The following is a 12,458-nucleotide window of genomic DNA, read 5'->3' as shown; positions in this document are numbered from 1 at the left end:
AACAATGTGTCCAGAACGAACTGCGGTAAACCTTGTTCTAGTCTGTCCGAGTCGCTGCTACTCCCAGGGTTGAAGTCGTGGGGCAAAATTATCGAAATTTCTTGGCGAGAATCATCCCATCCAGATGGAGGTTTGGTGAGGCTACCGTGTCCCGCGAAGAAGATCAGGATGGGGTCGCCTTTCCGAATCTCGTCCGTGTGAGCCAGCTGTTGGATATGTCTTTTGATATTTTCACGCGTGGCCTGGTCATTGAAGAGAGTCTGGATACGGGTTGAAGAGGCTCCCAGGTTGTTCACCAAATACTCTTTCATCGCTTCGGCGTCTGCTACACATCCATTTAAATCCTTCAGCGGTGTCTTGAACGGATTGAGCTTTAACAACTGTTTCTTGATGCCGGTCGGCGAATACTTGTACTCATTGATTCCAATGAGCAATGCAAAGATACGAGACCTGGACCGTAAGTCTTATCACTGTCACGGTGAAGTAGCAAACCACGACGTACTCGTTAGGTGGGGGAGGAATAATACCAGTGTTGGGTTCCGTCATGATGGGACAAGAGAGTCAACCGAAGTAGAGTCGAATCTACTTGATAAGAAAATCGACACCAACCCCGACAGCCAGGGCCCAAATTCCCGCTTCACGACACCAAGAAAACAAGAGACCCTCATTGAGCATGTCTTGTTGTGATTGTTCACGATCAGAAGTGCCTGACGCGAGCAAGACGTCTGTCCGCTTATCCACCAATGTGTAATGATTGATCGCCGGATATGTGAACGCCCCAGCCCCTCCAAGGCTCAGGCCTGGTGGACTGGTCGGTTTCTGAGACGTACAGAATCTGCAGCCTTTTGAGAAAAGAGCCCAGGTATCTCTGGTGGGCAGGTTTCAAGTAAAATGTAGTACTACTCGGATTGGTCAAGCCTTCTATTTTGCAATGGGGATCCGGAGGCGTGCTGGTTCCGGAGACGTCTTTGTGTTGAGTATTGTGCACGTGTGCCGTACTGTGATTGTTGAGAAATACTTTGACGCGAGCGAGACGTCCGTCCGCTTGTCCACCAACGTAAAAGAACATGATGGACCATGATCACTTGACATTGGAATTGACACCACCGCTAAACCCACAGGCTCCTACCTTGGTGCCTGCTTTACGACATCAAGGGAGTTTATGTTTTGTGTGAAATATGAATCCGGAGAGGTGGTGGTTCCGGAGACTACTTTAGGATAGAAAGGGGCAATTAAATGGTCAGGGCGACATCGAGGAGACATCCATTACCATGTTTGCCGTTCTGTGATTGTTGAGAAGTGCCTTGACGCGACCAAGACGTCTGTCTGCTTATGCAGGTTCGGAAAGATAAGAACAAGTACGAAACTAGCGCATCGGCTTTTGTATGTGAGGGCAGGAAAGACATATATAACAGCGGTCGAACTCGAACCAATATCCCCAGCCTAGCTCTCGCAACTACACCAGTTCCAAGATGACGTTCGGTTCGCTCCGGTCTTCTTCCTCGAATAAGTAAGTTTATTTGCAGCCGCATTCTATCGACTGGAAATGTTGACGAGCCATTGCAACACCAGCAACGCAGCGACATATGAGCCCAAGCCATCTGTTATCCCAGAGGGCCCAGTCGATAAGAATTGCGCGGAACACCGACCCGTTCTGATTGGTACTCTCCGCCTCCAGGCTCTGAGAGGCATCTTCCCCAAGGGCACTCCATTCAAGTATCTCATGGGTCTATTTGGTAGTAAGCCCTCCCTTCCCAGTCCCACTGAGCATTGGGCTGTCGTGGTTGGAGGGTACTATCATGAGCTCGTCATCAAAACGGGCAACGCCGTTGGTTACGAGAATGGAGAGGCGAAGAACCTTGACGAACTGAGGAAGCAGAACTGGCAATTCTACGAGATCGATGGTATCACAGCTTTCAATGACGCTGCAATTTATGAAGCTGGTGAGTAGCTCATTGGACATTCAAGCTGGCGGAGTCTGACGATGGGTTTTCAATCCTTAGCCAAAGAATCCATCGAGATGATGCCACAGCCTTACGACCTCTGGAAGAACAACTGCCAGACATTCGTCATCAATCTTCTCAACAAGATTTGTTTGCCTGGACGAAAGCTAGTCTTGACGTCTCAGGGCAACCGCGAAGAACACGGCGTCGACGATTACTCGGCATCTGACGAAGCAGAGAAACTCATGGACGACAAGACGCAACATATTCGTACAGCGAAGGTTAGAATCAAATGTTCCCCATCTTTGCGCTTTGATGACTGAGGCTTCCTACAGGAGCTCGCCAAGTTATTGAACTACTACGAACCTGGAACGGTTGTCGACATGGAGGACACGGCAGGGGAAGATGGCTCTGCGTGATCGGAGTAAGGCGAATGGTGTTCCACTTGCAACGCAACTCTTCAAATTGAGAGGCTGAGAATTTGTATTTTATGCGACTATATACGAAATATTGGTCCAGCAACTGCCGACGAGAAGTCCAGGGCGAGTTCAAGCACCAGGTCCGAGTCGGACACACATGCGAATCAACTCGTTCCTCCTAGTCCAGAGGGCGCCCGGATTGTTTGCATGGTTTATTAACAGGTCCTCCAATCCTCCGGGGCGGGGATCGGATAGGAGATCATCAGGGGTGAAAGCACCTGGCTGACCTATACTTCATGCGTTGAACTCGATCAAGTTGCGATAGCGAGAAAAGGGTGTACGAAATTCGTTCGGCATCTACCAGCAGCTATCAAGGCGGGTAAACAAAAGTCTAAGAACACAGAATGATCTATCCCAGAGACAACCACCCCCGTCAAGTGCCCCTGGATAAGTGGGACTGATAGGGCGGAGGTGAATCCTGGGATCGAGAAATAGTTTCAGTCCCTGGACTTCCTTTCTCCTCGTCAACGACCAATGCCGGCACGCCCTTTGGCTCGTTCGACGAGCCCCGCAGAAAACTCGACATAGTCGCTTCAAACGGTGAGATCCGACCCCCTTGTCCCGCCTGCGACGATTGCCGAACGAGGTTCGAGGTCGAAGTCGAGGATGGATTATCCACTGAAAGCACTGGAAATCCGATCAGAAAAAGTAAAACAACGGCCAGTCTATTCACCTTCTCCTGAGCTGCGTTGCCGCCGCGCTCTTTTCTTTCTCCGGCGAAGCAACAATACGATCACGATGATGAACACCGTCAACCCGATAACACCAGCAATGGAGCCAATCAGCACTCCAAGTGAGATTCCTTGCGAGGGATTGGAACTTTGAGCGACGTCAGTGGAACCGGTTGCATCAGAGATATCGCCTACGGGCGTGATGGGAGGATCAGCGGTAGGAAGTGACGAATGGGTGTCTGAGGTTCCCAACGATGACGAGACCCCATCCAGGAAAGAATCTGTCACTAATGTGGACGAAGACCCATTGGGCTGTCTACGGGTTGTCACCGATTCGATCGCCGAGGACTCTGTCTCTGCAGCATCTGGGGTACTTTGATTCGGAGGTGGACGTGTAGAGATCGACGTCGGCGCCAGTCTTGGGGTAGAGGTTGTTGAAGGCGAAGGCGGGGGAGGTGGTGGTGCAGGAGGCGAGGGTGCTGGCGTTTCGGGTTGAGAGGTATCCCTGTAAACCTCCAAGTAATCCAGATACAAAAAGTCATCTGGGTCCTCCGTCTGGTTGGTGATAACGAGCGTATGTGTTCCAGGTGCGAGCGCCCCAGAATCGTAAAATTGCGAACGATAACGCATCGTGAACATCCGGTTTGGCGTGAAAACAGAGATGGGCCCATTGTCGACTCTGTAAGTGGAACTAGGCAGTTCCCCTTCCGAGAGGGTACCAAAAACCACGATTCGGGAACCTACAGAGGAGAGTTAGATGGGTGAGAGTTGGGTGGGCGGCGTTATCCATACCTGTAAACTGAACGGTGACCGTGGCGCCCACTGTTCTGGTCCAGCTGGTGGTCTCCCGGTATTCCTCTGGGTCACCAGAGCGGCTCCATCCAGAGCTATAAACGAGTGCCGGATGTCGATCGTCGAGTGTCGTTACTTCCATCGAGGAAAGACGATACGGAAAGGAAAGGATCAGATACAGGCCACCGTAGGGCTAAAACGAGTGGACAGGTTAGCTGAACGAAGATATGGGAGTAGGAGGAAGAAACTATGGGCGCCGAGGAGGGTCTAGCGCATTCTACCGAAAACGGATTGGCATGAGAGAACACTGATGGAAAGAATCAAGTAGTCGGGCTGGAAGGGCTGTTGACAAAGTGACAGATGTGTCGAAGAAGCAGCAGGTGAGGCGGAGACTCTGTTATTCTCCAACTACAGCGCGGGAGCAGAGGGGCGGTACTTGGTCGATGGAGGAAAGGCGATGGCATCAAGTAGCAAAAATGATCAATCAGGATATATAGTGGGGTTGTGGAAGTCGAATGGGAGTAGAAGCAGTCAAGACTCATCCGCGCCCATAATCAATGATTAAGAGAGGCGAATTCACGGCGATGGGATGGATTCCGGATGTTCGAGCGCCAGTTCTCGATTCGATGGAACCAGGAGGAGGGTGTAGACGACACCGAACCATCTTGCCGAACACTGCGGGAACCTAGAATCAGATATCATTATATATCTCGAGCTGGTAGTCATGATGATATCTTACCCATGTAAACCGGAAGGACCGCACGAGTGCGTCTTGAAGTACGCGAAGAGGAGGAAGTCGAGGTACCATCAGGAGCGCCAGTCCTTCTCTTCACATACCATATGATGGCCAGGGCGAGGAGAAGCAGGGCGATACCGCCAAAAAGTCCAGCCAATATCCAGCCAACGTCACTTGAAGACGACGTTTCTCCATCAGATGTCACCGTCTGAGTTGGCCCGGGCACCGAGCTCGCAAACGTGTTTGCAGAGACAGTGACACTGGGATTGGTTTCAGCACTCGAAACGGGTGCGGGCTGAGCAATCGTTCAGAGCGGAGAATAGGAACGCAAGAGAGATACAGACCATCACTGGCGTGCCTTCGATATCGAAGTAATCAAGCCAGATCCCATTGCTTTCATCTTCGCTGGAAATAACCAGGGTATGTGTTTCGTTCGCAAGGATCGGAGATTCATAGAACAGTTGGGCATATTGGACTTCCTGAGTGGGCGCATAGCGTTGAAACGTGACAGGCCCGTTATCGATAACAAAAGACAGCCCAGGAATACGTCTTCCTCGACCAATTGTTCCATATATTTGCACAGACGTTCCTAGAAAATGCTGAGTACAATGACAAGGTCCAAGGCAGCGCAAACACACCCTGAAACTGGAATATAGCACGAGCGCCAGGTCGTTGTGGGCGAGACGTAGTTCCTTCAAACTCGTTGTCCCCTCCCTCGAATGCCCAGAAGCCCTGGAACGAGACTGCAAGAGAACGATCGTCAACTCGGTGAGGCATTGGAATTGGTGCCAGAAAGTGCGAAAGATTGGGGGTATATATATGGCGGTCGGAGGCGACTGAGATGCGGTGACATGATAGTGATACTCTGACGGAATGAAACAGATTCAAGCGCGACGAAAATAGCAGATGGCCGAGGACGAGATGAACAAGGCTCGTCACGGGCGCCAATCCACATCTCTTGGAAATCTGTAACATGATCAACAGCACGACAACGTCATAGCAAAAGCTCACCAGCACCAAGAATAAAAATTTACCAATCCAACAGGGTACACACGGCTGATCTGTGGTTTTTGCCAGTTTTTTGAGTGTTTTATTACACTATGTAGTGGTACAGTGCATGCAAAACGAGAGAGAAACAATGAAAACGGAAGAGTTTGATGGAGACGTTTAATCGAAGAGACCGAAGCCCTATGGAATACGATAAGACTCCAGTCATGAAACGAAATACAATCAGAACATACCATGTCGTCGTCTGACTCCTCCTTCTCCTCCTCCTTCTTCTCCTCCTTGGGTGCCTCCTCAGCGGCAGCGGCAGCACCACCGGCAGCAGCAGCAGCACCAGGAGCGGGTGCTCCACCACCAGAGCCGACGTTTGAAAGGAGTTCTTTCACATTTTTGCCCTCGAGAGCTTTTGCGAGGAGAGATGCCCAGATGGGCTCGAGTTCGACGTTGGCGGCCGAGGTCAAGGCGACGATTTTGTCGGACTAGAATATATTTTCTATGAGATCGGACGTGCTTTTACGGTCGAACGAGAAACGTACGGTGATCTCAATGCCATCGTCGGCAAGGATGAGGGCGGCGTAGGTGGAGGCGAGTTCCTGGGAGGCCTAATCGACGAAATTTCGGGGTCAGTCATCCGAACAGCAATTTGGGCATCCAGCGCGAAATCGACAGCATCGACACGGTATTCGACGTCGCGAGGGCTGGATCAGCAGAAATAACGACGATACTGACCATTTGGACGGGTGGTGGTGGCGGAAAGTCGAGTGGTCGCTGAAACGTCGCGCAGTCGTTTTCTGTGTATCTTTTGCGCCGCGAAGCCGCACGGAGTTTGCCGATGTCATCAGATCGGGGTCAATAGTCACATTTACACTACTAGCTAAATCTAAGTAATTCAAATCGACGAATAACGAATGACGAGATCCTACACGGTACACTAACGAATGAGGGGTATATACAAGGGGAAATAACATTAAGGACGTGGAATCCCTCCAGGCCGTCCGATGGATGAATTAGACTGTAAAGACATGGGCGCACGAACCCGAGAGGTCGAGGTCTTGTAGACCATCCCAGTGCCAGTGCGAGGCCTCGGCTTACTGGGAGAGGGTAGTCCAGAGTCGATATTCGACGGGGGTCGAATCGAAGAAGTAGAAGAGGAAAGTTGGGGAACAGGAACAGCGGGGCGGTCGCCGCCACGAGTGGATGCGCGAATTTGCCGAGGGAGTTGAAGAGGTCGAACAGGAGCGGGCGTAGATTGTGTTACAGCGGGGGATGTGGAAACAGAAGACGATGTCGATGAAAACGTGCGTGCGCGTGGTATAGCCATCTTGCTAGGTGGTGTTGAGAGGGCCGATCTGGACGTTGTCTTCTTGAGCACCCCAGGAAGGGGAGGGAGGGATTTATCCTTGTCGAGATACGGCTTCTTGGAAGAAAGAACGTGGGAAGGAACATGGGGATCTTGCTGTGGAGTCACTGGTAATGGGATGCTCATGGTGGACGCCGTCGAAGGGGTGTTGATTTGCGAATCCCCTGACCGTCGGTTAAACGTCGACTCGGCAGACGAGATAGACTCGCGTGTAAACGACCTGCGAAGAGGAGACCGCCCAGAGTCATCCTCTGGACTCGTTACTTCCAACGAAAAGGTCGACCCATTGCTGGCGATGCTCAGTCGGCCGCCAGAACTGGCAATACTATGTCGACCACCCGAGCTGGCGACACTATTGCGCGTTGATGCACTGGCACCACTTCTCCTCTGCCATGCAGTGGGAGGATTCGATGGCTTGCGGTGGCGAAGCGCCCAATCGGAGGTATCCTTCATAACCTCCTCATCATCTTCCATAGGGGGACCATCAAATCCGAACCCAAACCCTGCATCATCATACAGTGTGCCACTGCTGTACGATCTTGACAGTGGATGGGGGCGTGATGAAGTCGAAAAGAAAGATGATGCGGAGGAGCGCCGAGATAGATTGAGCGTCGATAAACGCCTCGTAAGCGGCGATGGTGCGTCCTCATCCTCACTAGCATTTATATATCAGCACCGGACTATAACCGTTTTAAATAGGACTGACCTGTCACTCCAACCAAGGCCCGTAGTCAAACCTACACCTCCCCTCAACAGTCTGCCATCTCGATGACGAACCCTTCGCATAGGGGTATCGCGCTCGTCCTTCATCACCCCAGATTTGGTTGCTGCAACAGGCACTCGTCAATACACATACTCGGCACACATTACTAAACACCCACCAGTCGACATGGAGCTCATTGGGCGACCGTCACCACCACAATGAGGAGTGGTAGCCCTCGAGTCCCCCTGCAGCAACTTTGAATTGGAGGACAGCAATCCATGCCGAACCATCAAGTGTCTAAAGAGGCAAAGTTCAGGAAAAGAGATGTGATGGACAGAGTCGACCACTTACGGTAAGGGGGTATGCAGGTCAAGGCTTGAATCACTGTCATCTCCATCCGACTCCTTTTCCAATGCCCGCAGCTTCGCTTCGTCCACTTCCACATGGTGGTCCCACTCTCCTCGCACGATATAGTCGAGCGAGTCATCTGGATGAGATTTTTTCCCGATCGTACTCTTCGAGAGTCGCATGGGAGTCGCGAGGACGCCAAATTCGTCTGTATCAGCCTTGATGCTCTTCTCGCTTCTGACACTGCGAAGGCTGCTGACCCGACTTCTCTTGCCGTTCGAGCTCATGCTGAAACTTCGGGCATTCGACAGCCGGATTGGTTTGGGAGTGGATTGGATAATGGTATCGATGTCGGGGCTGGCAGAACGAGCATCATCGGTCGACGCCGACTGGATGCTTCGAATTGAAGAGTTGAGGGTATAGGGTTTTTTGGATCTGGGCGTAGGGGAAATGGGTATGTCGCTTTGGGAGGACGAAGAAGCGCGGATGTTTGCCATTGAACTTGAACGCAGGGTAGTCGTTGATGCTGAAGCTAGGTCGTTATAGGAGTCGGAAGTAGATTGTGAATCTGACATGTCAACAGAAGATGGACGGTTTGAAATAGAGTCGGTTGGGTGTTCAAAGTTGAGGTAGGCTAGACTAGACTTGCGTGCATGGGATGCTGATGTAGGTGGCACCACTGAGCTGTCGCTGCTGCCAGCTGGTCCCCGCGACGTGGGCTTCTCTGATCCTATAGCCTTTGACAGCGGAAGGACGAAAGGTTCGGGATCGTCCTCTTCTTCGTCTTCTACGCCGCTCGCCGCTCCCATGATATCCCGCATATCAATCGACGAAATCGACTCGTTGGCCTGGTGTCGACCCCGTCTGCGCCGTGGACTGAGCGTGGTCGAGTCGCCGTCGTCGTCCGACAGAGGCAGCATGGGGGAAACAACGTCCCTCAGGATCAGAGGTCTCTGACCTGGTTCCTCCTCTTCATCAATCGAGAATGCAATCGATGGGCGGTGCGGACTCGATGCAAGTGAGCCCCTAGTGCCTGGACGCGTCGCGGCCGGCGGGAGAGGGGATGACGGCGGTGCACCATGGCCGTTGCTGGACGTGCTGATGACCGAGTCACGATTGGTGTCGGACCCTGCGAGCGAGTACTTGGAGGAGCGACGAGATCTCGACGACAACAGGAGCAGCTGAAGGGTATCGGCCTCTGAGATCCTGGAAGGGCCCGGGACTGGGGGCAGGGGAACCGACGGCGGGCGTGACGGCGGTGGGTTTGGGCTCGCTGCTGTCGGCGTGAGGGGGATATGGGACGGCGGCACTGGGAACGAGTCGAGCAGCAGGGGGACTGGTGTTTTGCGGGTCGACATGGTGGCAGGTCAAAGACAAGGCGCTGCTGCTGCGTAACGGCCGGACCCGCTCAGCACGATAGCTGGCGGCGATTCTGAGGGCGTTGTCACTGTTCTAAGGTGGTGGTTGTCACTGTGGACGGCGGTGAGCCCGCTGTGCTCGCTGTCGCTGGCGTTGTCGAGAAGGGAAGGAGAAAACAGGCGTTCCTGGCGCAGCGATTTCCGGGTGACATATCAGACTTGCCATCATATTATTTCACACTTCCGAATTCCCATTTCGGCTTAGCGCTTACGATCTCTCTCACCATCTCCTGTCTTTCCCCCAAATCTGACTCCAAATTGGCCCCATTACAGCCTTCCTATTGTCCATACTATGGAGACTAGTGGTGCTGGTTTTTCCTTTTCACATGAGCAGTAACTGCTTCTCGTAAACACCGCAACGAGAGAAGTGGGTTCATCTTCGGCTCTTATTCAGCTTTCCATCAACACCGATAAATGGGCTTCGTGTCCAACACCAGAACAAAGTCCACAGTCAGTTGAGCTGATCAACACCCGGTAGTATTCTAACGGCGACCCTCTACTCGATTACAGCGGGACTGTCATGATGAGCCTACATAACGACTACAGCTTTGCCTTCTGGCCTACGTTGGGAAGAATGGACAGCTTCTCGAGCCCTTCTCGCGTCGTCTTGGCCATCGGTGTGCTCTTCCTCGATTCGCTTCCAACGAAAACATGTGTATATCCACCAACGGCCGCAGGCGAATCCTTCCCTTGCTCGAAAACGCCGACTTCATACGTCACAGAACTGCTTCCCAGCTTGTTGACCCGCAAGCCAAGGTCTAGAACCTGGGGGAAGCCCACCGGAGAGAAGAACTGGCAAGCTTCAGTGCCTTGTCCCAACGAACGATATGAACGGACACACCTGGGCGTATGAAGATACCACTAGTCCAATGAGCGGCGATTCTTTGGGGTTCTGACCGCAATGCTCGATGAGATAGGTGTTCACGATGGAGTCAAATAGGTGATAGTAGATGGAATTGTTCATATGCGAATACTGGTCATTGTCACTCCTATCCGTTGTCGTCTTTAAATAGGCGTTCGATGAAATAGTAGATGTGAAATCTTACGCACCATCGAGTTCTATAGGAGAGAAAGTAACCATAGTCTGAGCGTTTTCGATTCTTGAGGTCGGACATGGCTTTCAAGCGACGTATCATAGGACGTTGACCCGGTTATAAGTGTCCCGATTGCACGCGCCTCACCCCTAACCCCAAGACCACAATCTCAGCGTTTGACTTCCGTGCTTCTTCGCCGTCTTCGCTTGCAGACGACCCATAACCAAGACTTGATAGCAGCGTCGAACGATCCAGTCGGGTCCAATGAGGGTACATAGAAAACAAGAAAAGCAGGGGATACTTAAATAAGGGATCAAAGTGGGGTTAGGGTTCTGGCACGTTACGCGTTTGAATGACGCGTAATTGAAGGTTGATCCTGAACCTCGACCACGACAATGGAAACGTCCTTCGCAATCACTGGCAAAGGCTACACAATCGTCGCCGCAGACACAACCGCAGCAAGGTCAATCGTCAAGATGAAGATCGACGAGGACAAAATCAAAGTCCTTGGCCCTCATCTCCTCATGGCATACTCTGGAGAACCAGGTCGGTTCTATCGCCCATCCATATCACCTCCAAAGATTAACAACTCGACCAGGCGATACCGTACAATTCGCTGAATATGCGGAACGCAATATCCGATTATACCAGATTCGCAATACCTATGCTCTCCGTCCATCAGCAGCAGCTTCATGGATACGACGCGCTCTCGCAGACTCTCTGCGCTCCAGGAACCCCTATAGCGTCAACCTTCTTCTCGGTGGATACGACACCGCAACACATGACCCACACCTCTACTGGATTGACTATCTCGGCACCATCACTCGTGTGCCTTTTGCAGCGCACGGGTACGGCGCTTACTTTGCGCTCAGTTTGCTCGATAGGTGCGTCTGTCCTCTGCTTATCCAATGACCAGCATGCCCAGATCATTTTGTCAGGTACCACAACCCCGAAGCTTCGCTCGAAGAAGGCCTGGAGACGCTCAAACGCTGTATCGACGAAGTGGCGAAGCGATTAGTCGTGTCGCCGGGCAAGTACAAAGTGAAGGTGGTCGACAAGGATGGTGTTCGAGAAATCGAGATTTGATCAATCACATTTCCATTCATTCCACATGTATTTCTAGCAACAGAGGCCTAATTTCACAACCGGTGTGCCCTGGCTGACCGACAGTGCTAATCGAGGTGAAAGTGGTCACTGCATCGTCCAAGCTCGATCAGCCATCGATTCGTCGCTGCAGCAACACCAGAGCCAACGAGCGCGGGATGTAGGCACCGGTTTGACTCGACAGGATGGTGCTACACGGCGCGCATCCTGGAAAAGACGACGAACAGCCTAGCTTGCCAGAGAGAACAAGGAGGGCCGGGGCTTAGACGAAGATACAGAACCTTCCCCTGTCGCTCAGATCGGAGAGGACATATCTGTTCTGAAAACCAGAGCCGGTCACCCATTGACGGCCGGGTGTCCTCTCGAGAGATGGATTTGCGATGGAGCAGTAAACTCGAGCTCAAGGACGACAGTATGACTGGAACTGACACTCAGGAACGATACACTCGCCCGCAACCACGCGCTGGACCATCTTCGCTCTCCGGACAGACTTGCTCATTGATCTGTCTTGTCTTCTTCATGGTTGAGACACCCGCCATACGCGCTCTGTGCGTCATTTAGAGTGACGCAGCCATACGCCCCTGGACTGCGGCTTTCGTGTCGACGCTACCATGATCTCCGATGGAATGAAGATGGTTTAAACCATCAGACAACAGTCTGTGCACGACTCCTAGCTTCACGGCAACAACAACATTGCCCACATACGACCTTCGTGCGCTATCCCTTCGATCTTCACCGTGCACAGTTTGCTTGTTCTTACCAACACTATTGTTTACATGATTACATCGTCCAGGGCTGCCGCTGAGCATGTTCGTCCATAAACCGCCGTCAGTTGTAACGAGAATTCTGACCTCCATGGCGGGTC

The 12,458-nt window shown here is 52.2% G+C and overlaps 7 protein-coding genes across 7 annotated transcripts in view; 3 read left to right on the top strand and 4 right to left on the bottom strand.

Annotated features, from left to right (window-relative positions):
• Window positions 1-1,472: 1,472 nt before the first annotated feature.
• On the top strand, window positions 1,473-2,362 carry CC1G_11844 (hypothetical protein; the record flags this gene model as incomplete). Its single annotated transcript, XM_001841264.2, has 4 exons — window positions 1,473-1,510; window positions 1,573-1,943; window positions 2,004-2,224; window positions 2,279-2,362. 4 exons carry the CDS (start codon window positions 1,473-1,475, stop codon window positions 2,360-2,362), a joined length of 714 nt encoding a protein of 237 aa, XP_001841316.2.
• Window positions 2,363-2,795: 433 nt separating this feature from the next.
• On the bottom strand, window positions 2,796-4,027 carry CC1G_15499 (hypothetical protein; the record flags this gene model as incomplete). Its single annotated transcript, XM_002910912.1, has 3 exons — window positions 2,796-3,049; window positions 3,096-3,833; window positions 3,886-4,027. The coding sequence occupies 3 exons, from the start codon at window positions 4,025-4,027 to the stop codon at window positions 2,796-2,798; spliced, it is 1,134 nt and encodes a 377-aa protein (XP_002910958.1).
• A 412-nt stretch (window positions 4,028-4,439) lies between these two features.
• On the bottom strand, window positions 4,440-5,398 carry CC1G_15498 (hypothetical protein; the record flags this gene model as incomplete). Its single annotated transcript, XM_002910911.1, has 4 exons — window positions 4,440-4,570; window positions 4,625-4,916; window positions 4,966-5,210; window positions 5,260-5,398. 4 exons carry the CDS (start codon window positions 5,396-5,398, stop codon window positions 4,440-4,442), a joined length of 807 nt encoding a protein of 268 aa, XP_002910957.1.
• A 290-nt stretch (window positions 5,399-5,688) lies between these two features.
• On the bottom strand, window positions 5,689-9,395 carry CC1G_11842 (60s acidic ribosomal protein; the record flags this gene model as incomplete). Its single annotated transcript, XM_001841262.2, has 9 exons — window positions 5,689-5,809; window positions 5,863-6,105; window positions 6,163-6,228; window positions 6,264-6,324; window positions 6,356-6,500; window positions 6,659-7,641; window positions 7,693-7,813; window positions 7,868-7,986; window positions 8,041-9,395. The coding sequence occupies 9 exons, from the start codon at window positions 9,393-9,395 to the stop codon at window positions 5,789-5,791; spliced, it is 3,114 nt and encodes a 1,037-aa protein (XP_001841314.2). The 3' UTR covers window positions 5,689-5,788.
• A 600-nt stretch (window positions 9,396-9,995) lies between these two features.
• On the bottom strand, window positions 9,996-10,570 carry CC1G_11841 (thioesterase; the record flags this gene model as incomplete). The annotated part of the gene is made up of 3 exons (XM_001841261.1): window positions 9,996-10,247; window positions 10,297-10,444; window positions 10,506-10,570. 3 exons carry the CDS (start codon window positions 10,568-10,570, stop codon window positions 9,996-9,998), a joined length of 465 nt encoding a protein of 154 aa, XP_001841313.1.
• A 314-nt stretch (window positions 10,571-10,884) lies between these two features.
• On the top strand, window positions 10,885-11,575 carry CC1G_11840 (proteasome component Pre1; the record flags this gene model as incomplete). Its single annotated transcript, XM_001841260.1, has 3 exons — window positions 10,885-11,035; window positions 11,088-11,373; window positions 11,428-11,575. The coding sequence occupies 3 exons, from the start codon at window positions 10,885-10,887 to the stop codon at window positions 11,573-11,575; spliced, it is 585 nt and encodes a 194-aa protein (XP_001841312.1).
• A 432-nt stretch (window positions 11,576-12,007) lies between these two features.
• CC1G_11839 (hypothetical protein) overlaps window positions 12,008-12,458 on the top strand; it is a gene marked incomplete at both ends in the record, with an annotated part of 1,498 nt that continues 1,047 nt past the window's right edge. Inside the window, one exon of the mRNA XM_001841259.2 lies at window positions 12,008-12,141. Within this exon, the coding sequence (XP_001841311.2) occupies window positions 12,008-12,141 (134 nt within the window). The remainder of the gene's footprint in view (window positions 12,142-12,458) is intronic.

Source organism: Coprinopsis cinerea (genome assembly GCF_000182895.1).
Source record: "Coprinopsis cinerea okayama7#130 chromosome 6 map unlocalized cont3.6, whole genome shotgun sequence".
Taxonomy (NCBI): domain Eukaryota; kingdom Fungi; phylum Basidiomycota; class Agaricomycetes; order Agaricales; family Psathyrellaceae; genus Coprinopsis; species Coprinopsis cinerea.
Note: the sequence above shows the minus strand (reverse complement) of the source record. Positions and strands in the feature narration are given on the sequence as shown.